The sequence below is a fragment of the Coregonus clupeaformis genome, chromosome 17 (genome assembly GCF_020615455.1).
Source record: "Coregonus clupeaformis isolate EN_2021a chromosome 17, ASM2061545v1, whole genome shotgun sequence".
NCBI classification, from domain to species: domain Eukaryota; kingdom Metazoa; phylum Chordata; class Actinopteri; order Salmoniformes; family Salmonidae; genus Coregonus; species Coregonus clupeaformis.
Window position 1 is genome coordinate 41,863,951 of NC_059208.1, and position 25,272 is coordinate 41,889,222.

Here is a 25,272-nt window from a genome sequence, read left to right on the forward strand (position 1 = left end):
TCTGTCCTCCACTCGTTACCTGTATTAATGGCACCTGTTTGAACTTGTTATCAGTATAAAAGACACCTGTCCACAACCTCAAACAGTCACACTCCAAACTCCACTATGGCCAAGACCAAAGAGCTGTCAAAGGACACCAGAAACAAAATTGTAGACCTGCACCAGGCTGGGAAGACTGAATCTGCAATAGGTAAGCAGCTTGGTTTGAAGAAATCAACTATGGGAGCAATTATTAGGAAATGGAAGACATACAAGACCACTGATAATCTCCCTCGATCTGGGGCTCCACGCAAGATCTTACCCCGTGGGGGTCAAAATGATCACAAGAACGGTGAGCAAAAATCCCAGAACCACACGGGGGGACCTAGTGAATGACCTGCAGAGAGCTGGGACCAAAGTAACAAAGCCTACCATCAGTAACACACTACGCCGCCAGGGACTCAAATCCTGCAGTGCCAGACGTGTCCCCCTGCTTAAGCCAGTACATGTCCAGGCCCATCTGAAGTTTGATAGAGTGCATTTGGATTACCCAGAAGAGGATTGGGAGAATGTCATATGGTCAGATGAAACCAAAATATAACTTTTTGGTAAAAACTCAACTCGTCGTGTTTGGAGGACAAAGAATGCTGAGTTGCATCCAAAGAACACCATACCTACTGTGAAGCATGTGGGTGGAAACATCATGCTTGGGGGCTGTTTTTCTGCAAAGGGACCAGGACGACTGATCCGTGTAAAGGAAAGAATGAATGGGGCCATGTATCGTGATATTTTGAGTGAAAACCTCCTTCCATCAGCAAGGGCATTGAAGATGAAACGTGGCTGGGTCTTTCAGCATGACAATGATCCCAAACACACCGCCCGGGCAACGAAGGAGTGGCTTCGTAAGAAGCATTTCAAGGTCCTGGAGTGGCCTAGCCAGTCTCCAGATCTCAACCCCATAGAAAATCTTTGGAGGGAGTTGAAAGTCCGTGTTGCCCAGCGACAGCCCCAAAACATCACTGCTCTAGAGGAGATCTGCATGGAGGAATGGGCCAAAATACCAGCAACAGTGTGTGAAAACCTTGTGAAGACTTACAGAAAACGTTTGACCTGTGTCATTGCCAACAAAGGGTATATAACAAAGTATTGAGAAACTTTTGTTATTGACAAATACTTATTTTCCACCATAATTTGCAAATAAATTCATTAAAAATCCTACAATGGGATTTTCTGGAGAAAAAAAATCTCATTTTGTCTGTCATAGTTGACGTGTACCTATGATGAAAATTACAGGCCTCTCTCATCTTTTTAAGTGGGAGAACTTGCACAATTGGTGGCTGACTAAATACTTTTTTTACCCACTGTAAGTTATCCTGTACGAGCTTATGTGCCGAATACATTACGATGTAACAGGTTTCAAACTTATGGGCATGTGGCAGCAGTGTGTAGGAGGGAGGTTCCAAGGTGTGAGAAGTGTGCTGAAGGGCATGAGACAAAGGAATGTGTAGCATTGGGGAAAGTAGTGGCATGTATTGTAGGGGTGCCCATGGGGCTGGGGATCAGAGAGGCAGGTTGAGGTTTCCAGGGTAAGAGTAGTGAAGAAGTTGTCATATGCTGAGGCAATTAAGAAAGTAGAGGAAGATGGGTCAAGGGGGAGGAGTGGTGAGAGTAGTAGATATGTACCAGTACAGAGGGATAGGCCGACAAGTGATATATGTTTCAGTAAGATTTGATTTTTAGCATTTATAGCAATGGTTATTAATTGTACTGCAGAGATGGAACATAAGTCGAAGAAAATTGAGGTTGTGGTGGCAGCTGCAGAGAGGTATTTGGGTGTGCGAGACTTGACATCAGAAGAGTTACAGGTAGTGTTAAGTGGTGATGTCCGATCATTTCAGGTTGAGGGCATGAGGTAGGAATAAATATATTTAAATAGTGGAGTAGGGTGGTGTTAATTATTAATAATATTTTTGAATTTGTGAGTGTAGTGTTAGATGGTAGGGTATTTCTTTATTTTATTTTTCAAGCAAAATATAAGGGACTCCAGTCTAGTAGGTGGCGGTAATGCAACAAATTGGATGCCAACCGCCGTTAAACCTCATCTAAGAAGAAGAAGAAGACCCTTTATTTATTATTTTCAAGATGGCAGCAGGAATGTACTTGGAACACTACCTTGACAGTAAGATAGTTTTCTTATATTCATGAAATAATTTATCATCCTACTAAAGATTGTGTAATATGTGTTGTGTGTATTTGTTTTACATGCACGCATAGCTACTCCCAGTACCAGCACCTGAGCTTGAGGAGACGAGAAGCCCAGTTACTGTTTCAGCTAACGTTATTCCCATGAAAAGTCCAGAGCGAGGGACAAAGAGCACACGAGAAAGCTAGCTCGCTTGCTAATCTAGCTAGCAAAACAGTGCACAAATGTACCATTCTTAATAGATTCTAAATTACTTTGTTGTATTGTAGGGTTCTATTCAGTGGTATACCTACGTTTACTACTATACATATTTATAGGCCAGCATTGATCATTTTAGTAACGTTACCTAACACACATAATAAGCTAGCTATGTTGCAGCCCACTGATGATACTGCTGTATTTGAATTGAAACCGATATATAACTTAGTGTACTGTACAACACCATGTTTTTCTAGGTATAGAAAACCTGCCATTTGAGCTACAGAGGAATTTCACTCTTATGAGAGACCTGGACACACGGACTGAGGGTGAGACTCTCACACAGATCTGATATTATCATTGTTGTTGTTATCACAACAGGTAAATAGCAAACACTTATCCAGAGTGTCAAAAGTCAGTGTGCATGTAGCCCATGTGATGGTTGTAACCACAACTTACTATAAATCAATTCATCTCTCTTTCTCTCAGATCTGAAAGGGCAGATAGACTCTTTGGCTCGTGAGTACACGTCAAATGCACACACCCTCTCCTCTGAGCAGAAGCTCTCCCTGCTCCGGCAGATCCAGCAGTCATATGGCAAGTGTAAAGAGTTTGGAGATGACAAGGTACAGCTGGCCATGCAGACCTATGAGATGGTGAGTAAAACTTTAGGATGGTTACAGTAGATTGAGAATAGGAGTGCTGCTTGGGGTCCATAGTAGTAGTGAGGAAAGGAAAGGTTGTCTTTGGAGAGAGGGTTACCCTTGCCTGCCCGTGAACATGCACTGTAGAATCATTTGTTGTTTGTACCTCAGGTTGCAGGTAAACCTTACATAGTTAAAGATATGTTATATTCTCAATTAGCATGTTTGATGCAGCTGGAAATGTTGAATAGTACACATTTTGATGTTGAGCAGCAGTGGACACACTTTTTTTCTTCCACTGTGATTAGTTAGCCTAGAAAAGCTGTGATGTCGAGTAATTTCTATGTGATGTCTCAGTCAGTGTTCTGTTATTCATTGTGACCCCTCAGGTGGACAAACACATCCGCAGGCTGGACACAGACCTGGCCCGCTTCGAGGCAGACCTGAAGGAGAAAAAGATTGAGAGCACCGATTATGATTCGACCTCCAGCAAGGGAAACAAGAGTAAGTTCTGTTCGGACACTTTGTGCTCATTTTAATTTGGTTCTGTAGCTTTAACCCACATGTGACTTTTTAGTGTTGTCTCACACAAACAACAACATTTAAGCCTATAGATAGCTGTGAATTGGGCCGTGTTCATAATGGCATGCAATGGAAAATGTTTTACAAAAATGAGCTTATTCTTATTGGACAAGTCCAATTAGTCCCTCCCTATATCAGTCTATTTTCTTCTGTTTAGTGCTTAATGAACACGACCCAGGCAAGCTCCATATGTGTCCATAGCCTGAAGAGTTTTGCGTCTTTTTTCAGGTGAGCTCAGGGGGCCAAAAGAGAAGAAGGTGGCTCGCACAAGGTTAAAGGTGAAGTCAGACGACGACTGCAGCCCCAAGAGCGGACAGAAGAAAGTCAAAATAACACAACCGTATGTACAATTAAAACATACTGTAAGCTGATTCTTTGGACCAGATATAAGCTAGACTGCAAATTCTCATCTCCACTCCAATAACCCCCTGAACCTAACCGAAATGTGCTGTTCTGGTCTTCTCTCACTGTACCTTACAACAGTCTCTGATACAGTACATCTCTTCCTCTCAGTATTAATTCCCATTGTCCTCCCTTGTTGTGTCCTTAGGCCTGAGTTCACAGCCCCTACAGTGAACTTTGGGAACGTCCACCCCTCGGACGTGCTGGACATGCCCGTGGACCCCAACGAGCCCACCTACTGCCTGTGTCACCAAGTGTCCTACGGAGAGATGATCGGCTGTGACAACACAGACGTGAGTCTACAGCTTTCTGCCATTGGTAATCTAGTGGTACATGAGCACTAGGTCCAGAGTTGGGGTCAGTTCCTTTTCAATTCAGGAAGGAAACTGACATTCTAATTCCCTTTTTTTTCCTCATAGAGAGAAGCAATGACATCACTTCCTGAGATGATGGACTTGAAATGAACCCCAACCCTGATTGGGTCAACTATTCACTATGAGCCAAATCCTAACCTGAAATCTGGACACTAGAATGTTCCTACATAAAATACCACATTGACATGAATGTGTGATTTCACGAAGTCTGAGTTATAAATGAGAGATGGCGTTGAATGTTTGGCACAATGTTTGGTAAAACCTAAATAAAGGCTAGTTCCTTTTGGTCCATTTTGACCAAGATAAACCCACTAGTGACCAAGAGAATCCCTATACTAATGGAATAATACTAATCAGAATGTACTGTGTGTGTTGGTCTCATTGCAGTGCTCCATTGAGTGGTTCCACTTTGCCTGCGTTGGGTTGACGACAAAACCCAGAGGAAAATGGTAAGTCAAAGAAGAGATGGAAATCTGGAATTTAGGATGAGAAAATAAGGATGTTTCTCCTGTAACAGAAGAGATCAACTCACTGAATGTACATTCCTCTCTCTCTCTATTTCTCTCTCTCCCTCACCCTCTTTTCTCTCTATCATTTCCTTCCCCCAGGTACTGTCCAAGGTGTACTCAGGAGAGGAAGAAAAAATAAACCCAGAGAATCATAACCAACAATCATAACCCTAGAGGGATGTAGAGTTTACAAAGGAGGGTTCAGTGTTTGTATTGGAACATGGGAAACCCTCCATAAACAATAACATAGACTCTGCGGGTCATGTTTAATAGGTCACACTGTTGCAAATTGTTTTGATACGCAAAACCAAAATGAGCATTTCCTATTGGACCAAGTCCCCTTTTTCAGTCCGTGTTCTTTCGTTCAGTGTCTAATGGTACTTCCAGTCTGCTATCCTGTATACCTCTCTTTGTTAAACAGAAAGAAGGACATTTGACGGAGGTGTAGTTACAGCCGTTAGCCTAATTGATGTTCCCCAATCATTACTATTATATTGTTGAACTTTTTGATGGTTGCTTTAATGCTTATTTATGCAGAGTACTACAGGGACGTATACCCTGTCATGAAGCCACTCAGTTGCTTCATGACAGACTGTAACAGCGACTCGTACTGGATGCTTTTATACTGAACACTATTCAGCCCTGATACACACCGATCACATGTAACAACTATTTTATTCTCCAACTATTCTCTATATTCTCACAGGTTATTTCCATATCAGACTTTTGGGGGACAAAAAAGAAAGTGGATTGATTAAGCAGAGTCGTTGATTTAGCTAGATTGTCGATTTGACTGAAACGAGTGTGCAGATCTAGCGGGGGGAAAGCACAGATCTAGATGTGCTAGTTCAGAATGCTGTCGGAAGCAAACTGGACAATTTCTCTCACACATTCACTTAAACAGCAATCACCTGAATTGCAGGTTGTTTGCACAAAAGAGTTGGAATTAGTGAACTGGAAAAGGAAGTGAGTAACAAAGTCTAGATGGTAAAACTTTCAAAATATATATTTTCAGATATATGGACATTTTGATAGGCCCCATCTCAAATCATTCAACAATGCCCTGTATATTTCTATTAGGAAGAGGCATTTCTTTGACTGGCTGTGCTTTATGAAGAAGCCTTCCATATTGATCAGTACTGTAATAACTGTAATAACCATTTACATGTACAAGTATCCAGAATGACTGGCTACGTTGCTCAGTATGGTTTGACTGGTGCCTCAAGAATATTATTTCATTTAGGTAAAATGTTAAACTAATTTAAATGTATTTTGATGCTATGACTTTTTGTATTCTGACTGTAATTGAATACTGTACTTCAAAACATTGGGTGTTGTTTTTGATGTTATCCATTCTTAAGGAATAAAGCAACAACAACAACAATTTGAGTAAAATGACATTTCTCATTTCTAGAAGTTTTTTAAACATCATGAGCTTAGTAGGTGTATTCCTGTTTATTTCCTACTTGTAATCATTTTCAGCCTAGTGTATGAGATGTCTGACAAAGATGGACATTTTTGTTCGCATGGATAGTATTGACAGAATATCAATGTGAAGTCAACAGTTCATCACTCTGATATGTTCTTTCCTTCTACACTGTTATTTAGGTAGACATCAAATAACTTCATAAATCCAACATTGTACACTGCTGGCCCATTCGCTAAGTATTACATCTCCAGTGCAGTGTTCAGTCTGGCCACAAGGTGCCAGTCTTCTCATCACTGCGCTATTAGACCATAGGATATCATGTGCTTTCCAAAATTCCAGATGGTGTCTACTGTCTCCCCTTTGTCATATGACACTGATGGATTGATTATATAACATAAATGTACATATACAGGTAACTGCCAAAATAAAGGAAACACAAGTAATGAGGGATACAAAGTACAGTATATTGAAAGCAGGTGCTTCCACACGTGTTTGTCCAGAGCAATTCCTAAGCAATTAACATCCGATTTGCCAAGCGTCGTCCAGGGTAGGGGAGGGAATGGCCAGCAGGGATGTAGCTCAGTTGGTAGAGCATGGCGTTTGCAACGCCAGGGTTGTGGGTTCGATTCCCACGGGGGGCCAGTAGGAAAAATAAAAAATGTATGCACTCACTAACTGTAAGTCGCTCTGGATAAGAGCGTCTGCTAAATGACAAAAATGTAAATGTAAAATCATGCTTAGGGTCATGTATAAAAATGTTGGGCTGGCCCAGTTGCCCATTATTTTACCTACCATGGCTATGCCCCCATAGGATGACAATGCCCCCATCCACAGGGCACGAGTGGTCACTGAATACACTGCTCAAAAAAATAAAGGGAACACTTAAACAACACAATGTAACTCCAAGTCAATCACACTTCTGTGAAATCAAACTGTCCACTTAGGAAGCAACACTGATTGACAATAAATTTCACATGCTGTTGTGCAAATGGAATAGACAACAGGTGGAAATTATAGGCAATTAGCAAGACACCCCCAATAAAGGACTGGTTTTGCAGGTGGTGACCACAGACCACTTCTCAGTTCCTATGCTTCCTGGCTGATGTTTTGGTCACTTTTGAATGCTGGCGGTGCTTTCACTCTAGTGGTAGCATGAGACGGAGTCTACAACCCACACAAGTGGCTCTTGTAGTGCAGCTCATCCAGGATGGCACATCAATGCGAGCTGTGGCAAGAAGGTTTGCTGTGTCTGTCAGCGTAGTGTCCAGAGTATGGAGGTGCTACCAGGAGACAGGCCAGTACATCAGGAGACGTGGAGGAGGCCGTAGAAGGGCAACAACCCAGCAGCAGGACTGCTACCTCCGCCTTTGTGCAAGGAGGAGCAGGAGGAGCACTGCCAGAGCCCTGCAAAATGACCTCCAGCAGGCCACAAATGTGCATGTGTCTGCTCAAACGGTCAGAAACAGACTCCATGAGGGTGGTATGAGGGCCCGACGTCCACAGGTGGGGGTTGTGCTTACAGCCCAACACCGTGCAGGACGTTTGGCATTTGCCAGAGAACACCAAGATTGGCAAATTCGCCACTGGCGCCCTGTACTCTTCACAGATGAAAGCAGGTTCACACTGAGCACATGTGACAGACGTGACAGAGTCTGGAGACGCCGTGGAGAACGTTCTGCTGCCTGCAACATCCTCCAGCATGACCGGTTTGGCGGTGGGTCAGTCATGGTGTGGGGTGGCATTTCTTTGGGAGGCCGCACAGCCCTCCATGTGCTCGCCAGAGGTAGCCTGACTGCCATTAGGTACTGAGATGAGATCCTCAGACCCCTTGTGAGACCATATGCTGGTGCGGTTGGCCCTGGATTCCTCCTAATGCAAGACAATGCTAGACCTCATGTGGCTGGAGTGTGTCAGCAGTTCCTGCAAGAGGAAGGCATTGATGCTATGGACTGGCCCGCCCGTTCCCCAGACCTGAATTCAATTGAGCACATCTGGGACATCATGTCTTGCTCCATCCACCAACGCCACGTTGCACCACAGACTGTCCAGGAGTTGGCGGATGCTTTAGTCCAGGTCTGGGAGGAGATCCCTCAGGAGACCATCCGCCACCTCATCAGGAGCATGCCCAGGCGTTGTAGGGAGGTCATACAGGCACGTGGAGGCCACACACACTACTGAGCCTCATTTTGACTTGTTTTAAGGACATTACATCAAAGTTGGATCAGCCTGTAGTGTGGTTTTCCACTTTAATTTTGAGGGTGACTCCAAATCCAGACCTCCTTGGGTTGATAAATTGGATTTCCATTGATCATTTTTGTGTGATTTTGTTGTCAGCACATTCAACTATGTAAAGAAAAAAGTATTTAATAAGATTATTTCATTCATTCAGATCTAGGATGTGTTATTTTAGTGTTCCCTTTATTTTTTTGAGCAGTGTAGTTTGATGAGCATGAAAACGATGTAAACCATATGCCATGGCCGTCTCAGTCACCAGATCTAAACCCAATTGAATACTTATAGGAGATTCTGGAACGGCGCCTGAGGCAACGTTTTCCACCACCATCAACAACAACAAAAAAAGATTGCATTTCTTGTGGAAGAATGGTGTCGCATCCCTCCAATAGTTCCAGACACTTGTAGAATCTACAGTGAGGGAAAAAAGTATTTGATCCTCTGCTGATTTTGTACGTTTGCCCACTGACAAAGACATGATCAGTCTATAATGATTAATGGTAGGTTTATTTGAACAGTGAGAGACAGAATAACAACAACAAAATCCAGAAAAACGCATGTCAAAAATGTTTTAAATTGATTAGCATTTTAATGAGGGAAATAAGTATTTGACCCCTCTGCAAAACATGACTTAGTACTTGGTGGCAAAACCCTTGTTGGCAATCACAGAGGCCAGACGTTTCTTGTAGTTGGCCACCAGGTTTGCACATATCTCAGGAGGGATTTTGTCCCACTCCTCTTTGCAGATCTTCTCCAAGTCATTAAGGTTTCGAGGCTGACGTTTGGCAACTCGAACCTTCAGCTCCCTCCACAGATTTTCTATGGGACTGGCTAGGCCACTCCAGGACCTTAATGTGCTTGTTCTTGAGCCACTCATTTGTTGCCTTGGCCGTGTGTTTTGGGTCATTGTCATGCTGGAATACCCATCCACGACCCATTTTCAATGCCCTGGCTGAGGGAAGGAGGTTCTCACCCAAGATTTGACGGTACATGGCCCCGTCCATCGTCCCTTTGATGTGTGAAGTTGTCCTGTCCCCTTAGCAGAAAAACACCCCCAAAGCATAATGTTTCCACCTCCATGGGGTCATAGGCAGCATTCCTCCTCCTACAAACACGGCGAGTTGAGTTGATGCGAAAGAGCTCGATTTTAGTCTCATCTGACCACAACACTTTCACCCAGTTCTCCTCTGAATCATTCAGATGTTCATTGGCAAACTTCAGACGGGCCTGTATATGTGCTTTCTTGAGCAGGGGGACCTTGCGGGTGCTGCAGTATTTCAGTCCTTCACGGCGTAGTGTGTTACCAATTGTTTTCTTGGTGACTATGGTCCCAGCTGCCTTGAGATCATTGACAAGATCCTCCCGTGTAGTTCTGGGCTGATTCCTCACCGTTCTCATGATCATTGCAACTCCACGAGGTGAGATCTTGCATGGAGCCCCAGGCCGAGGGAGATTGACAATTATTTTGTGTTTCTTCCATTTGCGAATAATCGCACCAACTGTTGTCACCTTCTCACCAAGCTGCTTGGCGATGGTCTTGTAGCCCATTCCAGCCTTGTGTAGGTCTACAATCTTGTCCCTGACATCCTTGGAGAGCTCTTTGGTCTTGGCCATGGTGGAGTGTTTGGAATCTGATTGATTGATTGCTTCTGTGGACAGGTGTCTTTTATACAGGTAACAAACTGAGATTAGGAGCACTCCCTTTAAGAGAGTGCTCTTAATCTCAGCTCGTTACCTGTATAAAAGACACCTGGGAGCCAGAAATCTTTCTGATTGAGAGGGGGTCAAATACTTATTTCCCTCATTAAAATGCAAATCAATTCATAACATTTTTGACATGCGTTTTTCTGGATGATTTTGCTGTTATTCTGTCTCTCACTGTTCAAATAAACCTACCATTAAAATTATAGACTGATCGTTTCTTTGTCAGTGGGCAAACGTACAAAATCAGCAGGGGATCAAATACTTTTTTTCCCTCATTGTATGCCACGGCGCATTGAAGCTGTTCTGGCTCGTGGTGACCCAACGGCCAATTAAGACACTTTAAATTGGTGTTTCCTTTATGTTGGCAGTTACCTGTATGTGGAAGGTATTCATGGGTAGAGATTATTTGGGTGCACCAGTGTGTAAAAACACCAAGAAGCATTCTGAGGCCTGTTGCAGGGGGTTCTGTATTTCAAGTGGAGAATCAAAACCCTTATTCCTGGACTGTCCCTAGGAATTCTGATTTTCATGCAAATGTATCTATTTTATTAGAGCATAGAACTGAGGTTTACATGAATAAAAAATGATTGAGGGGAGTTCCTTGCTAATTAGTGACCGTATTTCATCAATCAAGTACAAGGGAGGAGCGAAAACCTGCAGACACTTGGCCCTCCGTGAAATGAGTTTGACACATGTGCCTTAGGGTATTCATTACACCAAAGCCTTCCAACTCCATTCCTTCAGGGTCAAACGCTGGTCTTTGCTCCAGCACCACTCTATCATGGTATCATCGTTCAAGTCACATACATTCGATAAATCCACATGGCAAATAAAATTGGCACCGTCCTTTCTGGTTCCTGATACGTTCCATTTTTAGGATGTTATTTGAGCTTCCAACATCAACATGTCTTGACTGAACTTGGGACAATGTGGAGTGTTACAGTTGACAAATTGATGAGTATCAATATGTAATTGGCTGCAGGCACAATGAAAATCAATGTCTCTACAAATATGGTCACTCACTGAATGGAGATGAGTTGAAATGACAAGCAATAGGCCTACGGTAGCTCTCCAGCACCCCACATTTGAACCCTTGCAGTAGTTAAGTCACATAGGCGAAGTAAAGGTCAACCTAAAAATATAACCTCATTAAGATAACCTCATTATCTGCCAAGCTACTGAATACATATACACTGCACCCTGGGATGGCGTTTATCTCTCTATTGATATAGTTTTATTATGTCAGAGGGTGACATTTTGCCAAGGCGACACAAAAAGGCAGGCACAACTCTACCATGGATACTTTCTTGATATGGTAATATGAATGTTTTATGAAATCTTGTCAATGTCTATATAGGCTAGGTTTAGGGTGGGCAGACCCTGCCCTGGACTGGCAGCACCAAACACTTTCATTGTTTATGGGGTTGTCATAGTAATCAGGGGGTCTGTGGGGATATATGCCACGTTCAAAACAACTGGGAACTGGGAAAAATACGAGGTCAAATCATGATGTCAGTGATCTTCAGGTTGGAAAGTCGGAGCTCTAAAAAGAGGCCAGAGTTCCCGAGTTGGAATTCCTAGTTGGATGACCGTTCAAGACTCTTTTTCTCAGTCAGAGCTAGTTTTTTTCCTGAGTTTCCAGTTGTTTTGAACACACTGATGTTGGAAGTCAGATTTTCGAGTTCCCAGTTCTGAGTTCCCAGTTGTTTTGAACGCGGCAATAACTAGGGGGAGAGCCCCATTTTGTTCTCTCATTATTATCTCTCTGGGGGAATACCTCCTTCTGGACTGTGAGTTAGCTACTGTAGTTCAGGCTAGGTTTGTTGTTTTGTGCAGCTCCCAATACCCCGCAGTGTAACATTAAAACGTCTGTTGGCATTAACTGTAATTCCCTCTCCGTCCGTTTGTTATTTAAGCTAGTAAGGCTATCCCACTTCTGACACCATGTAGCAAACAGGGGGGGCAGGGAAGTGAACCCGGGTCGCTAGCGTGAAACCCTACACATCGCGCCAATTTGGGTTAATCCACTTGGTGAGAATTGTGACGTAGCTCATAAAGCGAGGATCGCCAAACTACCCCCCGAATTCGCTACATTGGTGTCAGAAGTGGGATGACGCCCGGGTATAGAGAAGCATAGGGACACACTCTCCTGAAGGAATGGGGTAATGTAGCAACCTTGAAGGGATACTTCAGGATTTTGGCCATGATGCACTTTATCTACTTCCCCAGCGTCAGATGAACTCGTGGATACCATTATGTCTCTGTGTCCACTATGAAGGAAGTTAGAGGTAGTGTTGTGAGCCAATGCTAGCGCAATGACTGGAAGTCTATGGGTATCTGCTAGCATGCTGCCCGGTACAGTTGAAACCGGGATTCATCCATGAAGAGCATGCTTCTCCAGCGTGCCAGTGGCCATCGAAGGTGAGCATTTTCCCACTGAAGTCGGTTACGACGCCAAACTGCAGTCAGGTCAAGAGACTGGTGAAGACGACGAGAACGCAGATGAGCTTCCCTGAGAAGTTTGACAGTTTGTGCATAAATTCTTCAGTTGTGCAAGCCCACAGTTTCATCAGCTGTCCGGGTGGCTGGCCTCAGACGATCCCGCAGCTAAAGAAGCCGGATGTGGAGGTCCTGAGCTTTGAGGCCAGTTGGACGTACTGCCAAATTCTCTAAAACTATGTTGGAGGCAGCTTATGATAGAAAAATTAACATTCTCTGCAAAAAGCTCTGGTGGACATTCCTGCAGTCAGCATGCCAATTGCACACTCCCTCAAAACTTGAGACATCTGTGGCATTGTTTGTGTGAAAAAACTGCACATTTTATAGTGGCCTTTTATTGTCCCCAGCACAAGGTGCACCTGTGTAATGATCATGCTGTTTAATCAGCTTCTTGATATGCCACACCTGTCAGGTGGATGATACTGTGTGTGACTTGCATTTCGCTCATCTCAGTGGTCGCGCTCCCCTGCTCAGACCTTGCATGCATCAACCAATGGTTGCTTGCCACATCATCGACTGTGTCAGACTGACAGATTGCGATAACCTATTATGTGGTTAGCTGATACATGAAATACCTATCCAGGCCACAGGAGGCTGCTGAGGGGAGGATGGCTCATAATAATGGCTGGAACGGTGTTAATGGTATGCATCAAACACATGGAAACGTTGTTTGATGTATTTGATACCATTGCACCAATTCTGCTACAGTCATTACCACGAGCCTGTCGGAAAGCACCCAATATCTGCGGTGCTGCTCATGGTAACAGTCTACCTGTATTTCCATGTGTATTAATAATTGTCAAATTAGTTTATCCATCCATCTAACCCCACCTGTTTCATTGATTAGCAGGTATATGAATGAAATATCCAATTAGGCTGATAATGAGAATATCTATTTTTTTTGTTGCCAAGATGCATCCATTTGCAATGCTGCCAATCTGGTCAAAACAATAATAAGGGGGGGGGTTCAAGGCACGACTGTCCACATCGTCCAGGGGGGTGGGTACAAGGCACGACTGTCCACATCGTCCAAATGAATGGTGTAGGTTTTTTGTTCTGTACTTCCTGCGATTGACAAGCGACTACGACCTTGACATTCTGAATGGGGCGTGCGCACGCGGAGGCGTGTCCACGGACTCAATGGGAAGATATAATGAGAGCGCACCTTTGCTCGCCCCCGCTTCCCCTTGCAAACAAGTGGACAGACAGAGGCTATACAAGAACGGTACTTTAAAACTTTATTTTATACATTCAAAAACTAATTTTAATTGACAGTTTCAAGTTTGCCTTAATTGTATGTGATTTACGCACTGTGTATGCTTACCTGGTGTTTTGAATTGCTATCTTTTGACTTTGGGCTAGCCGACGTGTTTTAAAATGTTTTCTCTGTGCATGCAGATTTAGTAAATTTTCTCAAAGTTTTCCACGACTGTTTGGTCAACTGTGTACATTAACAAAAAACACTGCTGATAGATGCCACAGGTTTTCTCATGGCCATTGAATATATATAATATATATTTCTATAGTGACTGTTAATCAGTGATTGATTGATATACGTAGATCAGTGTTTCCCAAACTCAGTCCTGGGGTCCCAAAGTAGTACACGTCTTGGTTTTTGCCCTAGTACTACACAGCTGATTTCAAATAGCCTAATCAAAGTATGGTGAGTTGGTCATTTGAATTGGATGTGTACTGCTAGAGCAAAAACGAGTTTGGGAAACGCTGACATAGATGCTTATTCTGAATGTGCATTCTATTCCTACTTCTTTTTATTTATTTTTTTCACTTTCAGAGCACTAGACCATATCAGGCAAAATGGTGAAGATTGGGATCAATGGGTAACCTACTTTTGTCAATACTTAAAAAAAAAAAAAAAGATAAATGACATGACAATCTTGAAGAGTATCTTATTTAAAACCATTAGGACTGGTTGACTTTGGGTTATGTATAAGAGCTAGAGGACTGAGTTCAAAATGTCACAGGAGAGACCCAGGCTTGCAATGCACAAATCCCTTGATACAGTTTGTGTACTTTGGAACCGAGTTGGAGGAAAGTTCAAGCCATACTGTAACTACAAATTTAGTTCAACAGCCTAGTCTGGACATTTCTCATGTCCATTCTCTATGTATTTATAGTTTAGGCGTCACACTGCCTCTCTACAACACTCTTGTATCTCTTCAGCTGTCACATTCCTTTATTCTAGCCATCTAATAATATCCTGCTAACCTTGTCAGCTAAAGTTCAGAGATTGTTTGGATGTGCTCTTTGACCAATCTTATCCTTTTAACCTTTATTTGACCAATAGACTTCAGTAATTGAGCTGCAGGAAGATTAGATTGAGATAAGCCCTTTCCCAAATTCAACCTGTAACGATGCCCATTTGAAATCTGAAACACTGTCATGAAATTGCTGTGCTGATTGAACTTTTATACAGTATGGAAACTAAACTCTTAACACTGAGTGCAATAGATCCTCCTGACTGTTCACAGTTCCCCCAAAGCCAATGTCAGACTCATAAAAAGGTGTTTTGTTGAATATGACTTAACTTCATTGACTAGAACAAATTACTTGTTAATGGGAATGGATGGCAAGGGATTTGCTCCAGAAAACCAAGTTCACTGGCTCATACTGTTACCAAATAGGCTACTTGTTTTTCACCCTGTTTTTACTCAGTTCTGATGCACTTTGACTCCTCTGTTGGTCAATACATTGACCCTTGTGAACAGGACACCCTTTTAGTTGGGGGTGTGTCTGCTTGCGTCACTGGACAAAGTCCAAATGAGTTAAACATAAGGATCATCACAATGAACGACACTGAATCCTCAATCACAAGGATTTTATCATCCACTCTGTGAACTTGATTGGTCAATATATACCACAAGACAGATCTGTGCAGTAATTGGCTGCAAATGTTACAGACATGGAAGTTATTTCAGCTGTCCAGGAACTGACGTTTTATTTTTAAATTGAGACTTAATTATTATAGACTATAATCCAGTTTACTTTGTATTTCTATGGTGTCTAGACTTGCCATATTATCGACCCTAGGCTTTTCTCAACCGCTGACTGCAACTGAAGTCTCCAGCATTCACAGTATTTGACTAATGTGGTCCTATCAGACTTCATTCATTTCACCTAAGGGAACAGTCCCATGTGGATTGCACTGAACGTTTCATCCAATTTATGCTGAAACTGGACCTACACATTCGATGGCAAGATGTGGATTAATCTATACTGAACAAAAATATAAATGCCACTTGCAACAATTTTAAAGATTTTGCTGAGTTACAGTTTATATGAGGAAATCAGTCAATTGAAATAAATTCATTAGGCACTAATCTATGGATTTCACATGACTGGGCAGGGGCGCAGCCATGGGGAGGGCATAGGCCCACCCACTTGGGAGCCAAGCCCACCCAATGGGGAGCCAGGCCCAGCCAATCAGAATGAGTTTTCCCCCACAAAAAGGCTTTAATACAGACAGAAATACTCCTCAGCACCCTGGGCTGCAAATGTCAAGTATTGTTATCAGTCAAGGTTGGCAGGGTTGTAGAGCTGTCATCAGACATGTCAGTATAGGGCTCCTGCCACATGCTGGTATAGTCTGGTAATCTGGATACATGGGGATTAACTGGAAGACTCTCATCTCAGATTTGGGCGTATTGGGCGTCTGGTGACCCGTGCCGCCGCCAAGAGCGGGAAGGTCGAGGTCGTCGCCATCAATGACCCCTTCATCGACCTGGACTATATGGTGAACTTCATACTGCATTAAGAAATGCAGTACACTTAACAAAAAAATTGTACCACTTTTAGCTGCTCATGTTTACTGTACCATCACTGACTGACTTTAAAGTCCTGCCCCTGTACCATAGGTCTACATGTTCAAGTATGACTCCACCCACGGTGTTTGGAAGGACAGTGAAGTGAAGCAGGAGGGTGGAAAGTTGATCATTGGCAACCTGCACATCACAGTTTTCCATGAGTGAGTTGGTTTTCCTTTACTTATTCAAATTACACATTTGGATGGTTTCGGCACCCATATTAAGCTTTTTGGTGGACTAAAAAGCACTCAATGGAGATTTCTCTCTGGTTCTAGGAAGCTGACTCTCGGGAGTGCTCTAGTGAGCTAGAATATTTATATTATGATGCCAATGGCTTTCACACCAATTGGAGCCATTCTAGTTCTGTAATTGTAATGCTAGTTTTGTAGTGTCACCCCAACTTAATCTCTTTACCATCTTCAGGAGAGACCCCACCGCCATCAAGTGGGGCGATGCTGGCGCTGACTACGTTGTGGAGTCTACTGGTGTGTTCACCACCATCGACAAGGCCTCTGTAAGTACCTCAGTTCACTAGCAGTAGGAAGGCCATGGTCACATTTTTATATAGTTAGTGTTTGGGATATTGGTGCGAGTTCATTATAATTTTGGTAGGCATGTTATGCAGTGTGACCTCACTTCTTTCAATTAAGACTTTATTGGGCTTTTTAGCTGTATGTGCAACAAGGTTGGCTGGCATGGTTCATTCAGTGGCTTTGCTTTTCCACAAACTTAACCTTTTCCCTCATCCCAACTACCACCACCACAGGCTCACCTGCAGGGAGGTGCCAAGAGGGTCATAATCTCCGCCCCCAGCGCCGATGCCCCCATGTTTGTGATGGGTGTCAACCACGAGAAGTACGACAACTCCCTGAAGGTCGTCAGGTAAGCCTCCCGTTGCGTTATCTTTAAGGAGCAGTGGTAATTCCCTGTGGCCAAAAGATGACTTGTACAAAGAATGGCTGAAACAAACACGCACTGTGTGCAGTATTCTCACTCCTTTCTCTGTCCTGAGTAATACTATTTCAATATAAATAAGTGTGCATTTAAGCTGATTATTTTATGGATTTGTGGCACAAGGTTTAATCACTAAACATTTGTGGTTATTAACAATTATGTCCTCACAGCAACGCCTCCTGCACAACTAACTGCCTGGCACCCATCGCCAAGGTTATCAACGACAACTTTGGCATCGTTGAGGGTCTCATGGTAAGAAGGGATTTTTGAATGCCATAGCACTTTAATCTAGGTGGTTCTCCATAAACCCTGCATGGACTAATGTCGTCGTCCCCCCACCCCAGAGCACAGTTCACGCAGTCACAGCCACACAGAAGACTGTTGACGGGCCCTCCGGGAAGCTGTGGAGAGATGGACGTGGTGCCAGCCAGAACATTATCCCCGCCTCCACTGGTGCCGCCAAGGCCGTGGGCAAGGTTATCCCCGAGCTGAACGGGTATGAACCAATCCAGTACCATAGTTTTTTTAAATGGAGGTTTTGTGACCATAGTAATACCGGCTGAGATTGATATATAGCGCTAGTGCCTTTTACTAGGGTTGAGTTTTTTGAAATAGTTTGAGGCCCACTTGTGCTAGTAATGGTGTGGCTCCTGAACCTTTTGTGGGTCTTTCTGACCCACAGCAAGCTGACCGGCATGGCCTTCCGTGTCCCCACTCCCAACGTTTCCGTGGTAGACCTGACTGTCCGTCTTGAGAAGGCCGTAAGTCTCCCAACCACCTTTTCTACTTTTGCTAATGTATACTAACGGTTAAACTGGGATTTTGGGGCAAATTACGACGTCATACATTTATCTAGATCTTTTACATGTTCGCTCGTCTGCTTTAGGCGCCTTATGACGAGATCAAGAAGGTCATCAAGGCTGCCGCTGAAGGACCCATGAAGGGAATTCTGGGATACACAGAGGACCAGGTAAATATTTCCCCACTCAACCCTGTGTCCCAATCTGTCCTTTTCTTGAAGTGTGCACTTGTACACTACTTCCCCATGAATTTAAAATAATTCGATTGGTCTCGATCAGGGTTTCCCAAACTCTGTCCTGGGGCCCCCCTGGGTGCATGTTGTTTTTTCCCTAGCACAACACAGCTGACTCAAGTAACCAACTCGTCAAGCTTTGATTATTTGAATCTGCTGTGTAGTGCTAGGGCGAAAAACAAAACGTGGACCCAGTAGAGTTTGGGGGAACCTTGGTCTAGATAAGCGTTTCCCAAACCTCTCCTCGAGTACCCCAGCCAGTCAACATATTTGACGTATTCCAGAACTAGCACAGCGGATTTAAATAGAGGGGCTTGATTAGGTGACAATTTGAATCAGTTGTGCGAGTTCTGGAACGCATCAAATAAGTGGATGCAGTGCACACTTTGAGAGAAAGAAGTAATTGGTACGTAGGTCAACCTTTCCCTACTTTAATGCCCTGGGCCTCAAGGTCATAGGTGGAAATGTCTAAACTCTTAATCGTTTACCCTAAAGCTTGTTACTCTTCCCCCCGCCAGGTGGTGTCCACAGACTTCAACGGTGACTGCCGCTCCTCAATCTTCGACGCCGGCGCAGGCATTGCACTTAACGACCACTTTGTCAAGCTGGTCTCATGGTATGTATGCAGGAACCTACGCATGAATCATTGTACATTGTACTCTCACACCAGGTGTCCACCGACTCAACGTTTCATCGACATGTACAGCTGTGCATAATTTGCATTGCAGTGAATGTTGCAACTGTTATATTACAAGGGGCAGTATATGTAATGAACAGTGGTCCAAGAAAAGAGCCTTGAGGAACACCGAAACTTGCCATTGATTTGTCTGAGTTTCCATCCACAAATTGATACCTTGCCAGGATCTGTAGCCTCCTGTAGCTCAGTTGGTAGAGCGTTGCGCTTGCAACGCCTGGGTTGTGGGTTCGATTCCCAAGGGGGGCCAGTATGAAAAATGTATGCACTCACTTAACTGGATAAGTGTAAATCTAAACCAGGCAACAAAAAAACATTCAACCACAAAAGGGCTTATTAAATCAACTTCCTGTAATTGTGGGATGGCAAAATGCAACACGAGTTGGAAAAAAAACAATGTTTGAACTTGTGGCATGCAGTGCTGCCTAGTGTGCCAGCTGGACTGCAAAGGTGTGGACTGCCTCCTTTGAAAATTACTGCATAGTTGAATGCAGTTCATGGACGTGGGTGTCACTCACACGGACACATTCAATATTGTAATTCTGTTCCATCACAACATTCATTGAATTAGTATAGCCTCAACATTCCCGTGATTTTAGGTTTTTGTGAATTCTCTAACTCATCGGTCTTCCATAGGTACGACAACGAGTTCGGCTACAGCAACCGTGTTGTTGACCTGTGTCTGCACATGGCCTCCAAGGAGTAAAGTTTCCACACCACACTTCCAACCCCCCCATGTCCCATGACCTCTTCCTTCTCCTGAACAGACATCCCACCAGTCTGCTGCCAGAGAACCTGTAGTGAACTCAATGGCAACATGTTTAAGTCACACCTCTGTTCTGTTCAGTGTGAGGACTGAGTATGATTTTTGCCTGCAGAATATTTCTGTTTACCGCACCATGGCTTAATTTGCACTCTGTCAAAATAAAAGTCCTGTTATTGAACTGTCATCTCATTCTTCCAGAGCACATGTTCATTCGGTCACGCAACTGTTCTGAAACGATTTGCAATGGAACTTTAATGTAACAGTTTTCTTCCATGTGGTGCCTAATAAACGCCACACTGCATGGACTAACATCCCTACCCCACAGTTCATGCCATCGCAGAACACTGACGGGCCCGCCGATAAGCTGGAGAGATGCGCCAGCCAGGACCACTGGTTCCTTAATGGATTTTTATCAACGGAGCGATGGATAAGGTTTGTATAGTGCTTTTCACTAGTGGAATCCCAATTCTTAAACAGTCATATGGAGCTGGTCTGAAGTAGTCGACACCCAATTGCTGTGCGTTAAGATACCATGGTATTGGACACAGGTTCAAACAGGTTCTTTAATGTTTACATTTAGGCCACATTTTTCTTGTAATGGTGTGGATCTAAAGTGAACTTTGACCTGCCGCAAGCTGACGGTATGGCTTCTGTGTGGCCCTTGTCTGATTGACCTGACAATCCATCTTGTGAAGCCGTAAGTATAGCATGATGACTCCACACTAAATTACTCCACAGGGCTGTCGTTTGCTACATACTTTATTCTGAGACTGACATTGTTTGTGGTGAGTGGGGAGCATGAGGGGTGTTGTACAAAAGTAATCAGCGATTGGATCATCTCTAACCAGAGTATCAAAGACAATGACACATTTTCTAACTGCCACTTTACCCACCTGTGTTCTGGACCAATCGGACAGCCCCGAATGTGTTCACATTTGAAGGGTCGGGAGGTACTCTGCGCCAGACTCATTGCTGCGAAAACGTCTGGGTGTAGCGTTTGGCTGGAGTAATGAGTCTAGGTAGCCAGGGAAGTAAATCTCCCAGTCAGTATTTCCTATGCTTTTTAGTGTCAGCTAGGGTCAGGGTTGGTGTCAATTTAGTAAATCAATAGGAAATTTAGTAAATCTATAGCTAGGTTTCCATCAAATCTTTCACCGATTTCCTGCAAATATTCTAAAATCCGCATAAATATAATGTGTGTTTCCACCAAACTGACTTGTGGATAAAAAACAGTGCCTGATGACAGTGCACAAAGTTTAAAATCGGAAAACCTGGTAATGTTGGGGAAGTTACCACTCATTCGTTTTTTGAAGAAATCACTATGACAACTGGGTTGGTGTGTGTGTGTGCAAGCTTTCCTTTGCATTGCATTCACCACATGTCCGATCAGGGATTACTTCAAGAAAGGGAGGAAGTAAGGATACATTTGTAAGAGTAGCGAAAAAGGCTCAAGCTTTCCCTACTCATGTCCTGGGCCTCAAATACAAACTGCAATGTCTAAGCTCAGACACAGGGGAGTAGTAGAGTAATTATTCATTTTTCACATCTCGCTCATCCCTCAGGTGGTGTCTGCAGAATTCATCAGTATCTGTTGCTCAATCCCTGATGCCGGCATTGCACCCAACGACCACAATGTCAGGGTGCTCTCATGGTGTGTATGCAGGAATTTATAAATTGTTTGACTAAGCAGTCATTAATATTGTAGTCAATTTGGCCTACTTATGTGCTTGTTTAATAGATTTTCTGGGACGCACTAATTGTCACCATTTTTAAAAAGGGGTACAAATCAAGACTGTGGGAATTATCGTTGCATCTCCCTCCTGTCCACCACAGGGAAAACACTTGCATGCATACTGGACAACCGACTCCTTCACGTCAAAAGAAATCCTCCCAGAATCTCAGTATGGCTTTCGTCCAACTAGAGGCACCACGGACATCATCTTCACAGCATGACAACTGCAAGAAAAAGGCCTGCCGCAAAAGTAACCACTGTACATGGCGTTTATAGACCTTACAAAAGCCTTTGACTCTGTGAACCGCAATGCCCTCTGGCTGATTGTGTCAAAAATCAGCTGTCCTGACAAATTCACCAGAATACTGCGACTGCTGCATGAAAATATGTCAGCTTCAGTAACTGTGGCGCTGAAACGGAACCGTTCAAGGTGGACACTGGAGTTAAACAGGGCTGCATCACTGCACCCACCCTGCTTTTCTATCTTCATCGCTGCCATCCTCCACCTCACAGGCCATAATCTGCCTTAGGGAGTCCAAATCCTGTACAGAACAGACGGCAAACTCTTCAACCTGAACAGATTCAAAGCCAAGAGCAAAATTACCAACACTTCCATTGTGGAGCTCCAGTATGCAGATGACAAGGCCATCACTGCCCACTCAGAAGAGGACCTTCAGTGCATCCTGGACATTTTGCAAAGGCATACAAATTTCTCGATCTGGCCCTAAACACAAAAAAATACCCAAATCCTCCTCCAACCACAGCCTAACAAAAATACACCGGCCCCAACAATATACATTGACAATGCCACTGTTGAAAATGTGGACCACTTTCCCTACCTTGTTAGCCTTTCTCCTCCAAAGCCGACATTGACGCGGAAATACACCACCGCCTAAGCTGTGCCAGTGGAGCCTTCTCAAAACGGAGGAAAAGAGTCTTAGAGGATCGCGACATCCAGGCCAGAACCAAAATCCTGGTCTACAAACCACTAGTGCTCCCTACCCTACTGTATGGGTCAGAAACATGGATCACATACAGCAGGCATCTTAAAGCCCTGGAGCCGCACCACCAAAGATGCCTCCGCAACATCATGAGGATCAGCTAGGAAGATGGACGCATCAACACCGATGTCCTTGAGGAGGAAAGCATCACCACCACCACCGTTCAACACAAGGCCATGTTGTCAGGATGCCCAACTCTCGACCTCCTGAAACAGGTCCTGTATTCACAACTAAACGCAGGACAGCGGGCTCCTGGAGGACAAAAAAAGCGGTACAAAAGAAACCTAAAGACTAACCTCAAGTGCCAAAAAAACATCTCCAGCTGGGAGGACACTACAAAAGATAGGTCGACATGGTGGAAAACTGTCCAAGAGGGAGTAACACGGTACGAAGAAGATCGCCGCTGTGCCGCAGAGGACAATCAGCAACTTCTAAAGGAGAGACTTTCCGTCAAGAAGGCCCATCCACCGGTCACCCCTGCCCACACTGCACCAAAATATGTGACGTCCGGATCGGCCTCTTCAGCCATCTGAAAACCCACAAGCAGGACCCACCAGGAGGACGAACATACTCAACCCTGAGTGATCGCCAATAATGAATATTTTTTTCTGTCTTGGGTTGTATAACACATTATCTACATTAGGTGGCACTATATGTTGAGTCATGGGTCATTGGTCACGTACACACATGTGACCAGAAAATAGGGAGCGCTTACGAGGCATAAACAGGTGTTTTAGGCTCAAACATCTTAAGTGATTTAACAACTTTTAAATGACTTTCCTGAATCTTAACCTTTACCCTAACCTTAACCCTAATCATAACCTTAGTATCATTTATCACATTATTTAGTATATAACTGGTTTGTATCAACCAAGTTATTCTGAGAATCCTATGATAACATTAGCAAAACAAACCTTGCAAAACATACTATGGGGAAATACTGGGTTGTAGGTCTTGTAGTTGAAGAAGCTGACACAATGCGCCATATGCATTAGACTGCACACTTGAATGATGAGACTCTGCATAACTCACAAGCAGGTATCAAATAAATAATAAGGGGAGGGAGAATGGTGACACCTCCACACATTACATCATGGCAGTCTTCTACCCAGAAGCCCTCGCTCTAATATAGGAGCCAATTAGAATGCCGGTATGGATGCAGGTCACAATAAAAGTCCAATACATATCACATCACATTCCAGTCTCACATCTCCGTCCCAGTCTCTGCCTCCTATCCTCAATCCCACAGCCTGCCTCTCAGGGTCGCATTGCCTAATGTCCTACCCTTTGAAACTATACGAAGAGAGATCTATAGGCTATCCCGGGTCGGTTACAGTACAGTAGCATAGCAGACCATTGAGAAGGTTTCTGCCATATTTTAAGGCTGACCTTTCCTTCGCCTGTGTGTTACGCAACCAACTAGACAGCCTACATAAACATTATGTCTACATACAGTGCATTCGGAAAGTATTGAGACCCCTTGACTTTTTCCTCATTTTGTTACGTTACAGCCTTATTCTAAAATGGATTAAATTGTTTTTTTCCCATAATGAAAAAGCAGAAACTGTTTTTTTTTTAAACTGAAATATCACGTTTACATAAGTATTCAGACCCTTTACTCAGTACATTGTTGAAGCACCTTTGGCAGCGATTACAGCATTGAGTCTTCTTGGGTATGACGCTACAAGCTTGGCACACCTGTATTGGGGAGTTTCTCCCATTCTTCTCTGCAGATCCTCTCAACTCTGTCAGGATGGATGGGGAGCGTCGCCGCACAGCTATTTTCAGGTCTCTCCAGAGATGTTCGATCAGGTTCAAGTCTGGGCTCTGGCTGGACCACTCAAGGACATTCAGAGACTTGTCCCGAAGCCACTCCAGCGTTGTCTTGGCTGTGTGCTTAGGGTCGTTGTCCTGTTGGAAGGTGAACCTTTGCCCCAGTCTGAGGTCCTGAGTGCTCTGGAGCAGGTTTTCATCAAGGATCTCTTTGTACTTTGCTCTGTTCATCTTTCCCTCGATCCTGACTAGTCTCCCAGTCCCAGCTGCTGAAAAACATCCAACAGCATGATGCTGCCACCACCATGCTTCCCCGTAGGGATGATGCCTGGTTTCCTCCAGACGTGACGCTTGGCATTCAGGCCAAAGAGTTCAATCTTGGTTCCATCAGACCAGAGAATCTTGTTTCTCATGGTCAGAGTCCTTTAGGTGCTTTTCGGCAAACTCCAAGCGGGCTGTCATGTTCCTTTTACTGAGGAGTGGCTTCCGTCTGGCCACTCTACCATAAAAGCCTGATTGGTGGCGTGCTGCAGAGATGGTTGTCCTTCTGGAAGGCTCTCCCATCTCCACAGAGGAACTCTGGAGCTCTGTCAGGGTGACCATCAGGTTCTTGGTCACCACCCTGACCAAGGCCCTTCTCCCCCGATTGCTTAGTTTGGCCGGGCGGCCAGCTCTAGGAAGAGTCTTGGTGGTTCCAAACTTTTTCCATTTAAGAATGATGGAGGCCACTGTGTTCTTGAGGA

At 44.0% G+C, this 25,272-nt stretch overlaps 2 protein-coding genes across 3 annotated transcripts; both read left to right on the plus strand.

Moving 5' to 3' along the window:
• Positions 1-2,095: 2,095 nt before the first annotated feature.
• Positions 2,096-6,275, plus strand: LOC121586423 (inhibitor of growth protein 4). Of its 2 annotated transcripts, XM_041903090.2 has the most exons (8): positions 2,096-2,158; positions 2,638-2,709; positions 2,870-3,036; positions 3,414-3,528; positions 3,835-3,946; positions 4,157-4,301; positions 4,770-4,831; positions 4,991-6,275. In XM_041903090.2, exons 1-8 carry the CDS (start codon positions 2,122-2,124, stop codon positions 5,028-5,030), a joined length of 750 nt encoding a protein of 249 aa, XP_041759024.2. In that variant the 5' UTR covers positions 2,096-2,121; the 3' UTR covers positions 5,031-6,275. The 2 variants fall into 2 exon arrangements, with proteins under 2 accessions (XP_041759024.2, XP_041759025.2); XM_041903091.2 differs by lacking the exons at positions 4,770-4,831; positions 4,991-6,275 and adding an exon at positions 4,428-4,689.
• Positions 6,276-13,905: 7,630 nt separating this feature from the next.
• LOC121586424 (glyceraldehyde-3-phosphate dehydrogenase) lies at positions 13,906-20,201 on the plus strand. Its single transcript, XM_041903092.1, has 12 exons — positions 13,906-13,980; positions 14,548-14,593; positions 16,407-16,506; positions 16,628-16,737; positions 17,000-17,090; positions 17,343-17,458; positions 17,701-17,782; positions 17,875-18,026; positions 18,213-18,291; positions 18,417-18,500; positions 19,082-19,179; positions 19,894-20,201. Exons 2-12 carry the CDS (start codon positions 14,571-14,573, stop codon positions 19,961-19,963), a joined length of 1,005 nt encoding a protein of 334 aa, XP_041759026.1. The 5' UTR covers positions 13,906-13,980; positions 14,548-14,570; the 3' UTR covers positions 19,964-20,201.
• Positions 20,202-25,272: the final 5,071 nt, after the last annotated feature.

What these genes read in the sequence shown, in the direction of transcription:
- LOC121586423 (XM_041903090.2), top strand. Translation starts at nt 2,122, where the DNA reads ATGGCAGCAGGAATGTACTTGGAACACTACCTTGACA. An exon ending in CTCCAGCAAGGGAAACAAGA is followed by an intron (nt 3,529 to 3,834) that starts GTAAGTTCTGTT and finishes GTCTTTTTTCAG; the next exon opens with GTGAGCTCAGGGGGCCAAAA. An exon ending in TCGGCTGTGACAACACAGAC is followed by an intron (nt 4,302 to 4,769) that starts GTGAGTCTACAG and finishes GTCTCATTGCAG; the next exon opens with TGCTCCATTGAGTGGTTCCA.
- LOC121586424 (XM_041903092.1), top strand. Translation starts at nt 14,571, where the DNA reads ATGGTGAAGATTGGGATCAATGG. An exon ending in TCATCGACCTGGACTATATG is followed by an intron (nt 16,507 to 16,627) that starts GTGAACTTCATA and finishes CCTGTACCATAG; the next exon opens with GTCTACATGTTCAAGTATGA. An exon ending in GCATCGTTGAGGGTCTCATG is followed by an intron (nt 17,783 to 17,874) that starts GTAAGAAGGGAT and finishes CCCCCACCCCAG; the next exon opens with AGCACAGTTCACGCAGTCAC.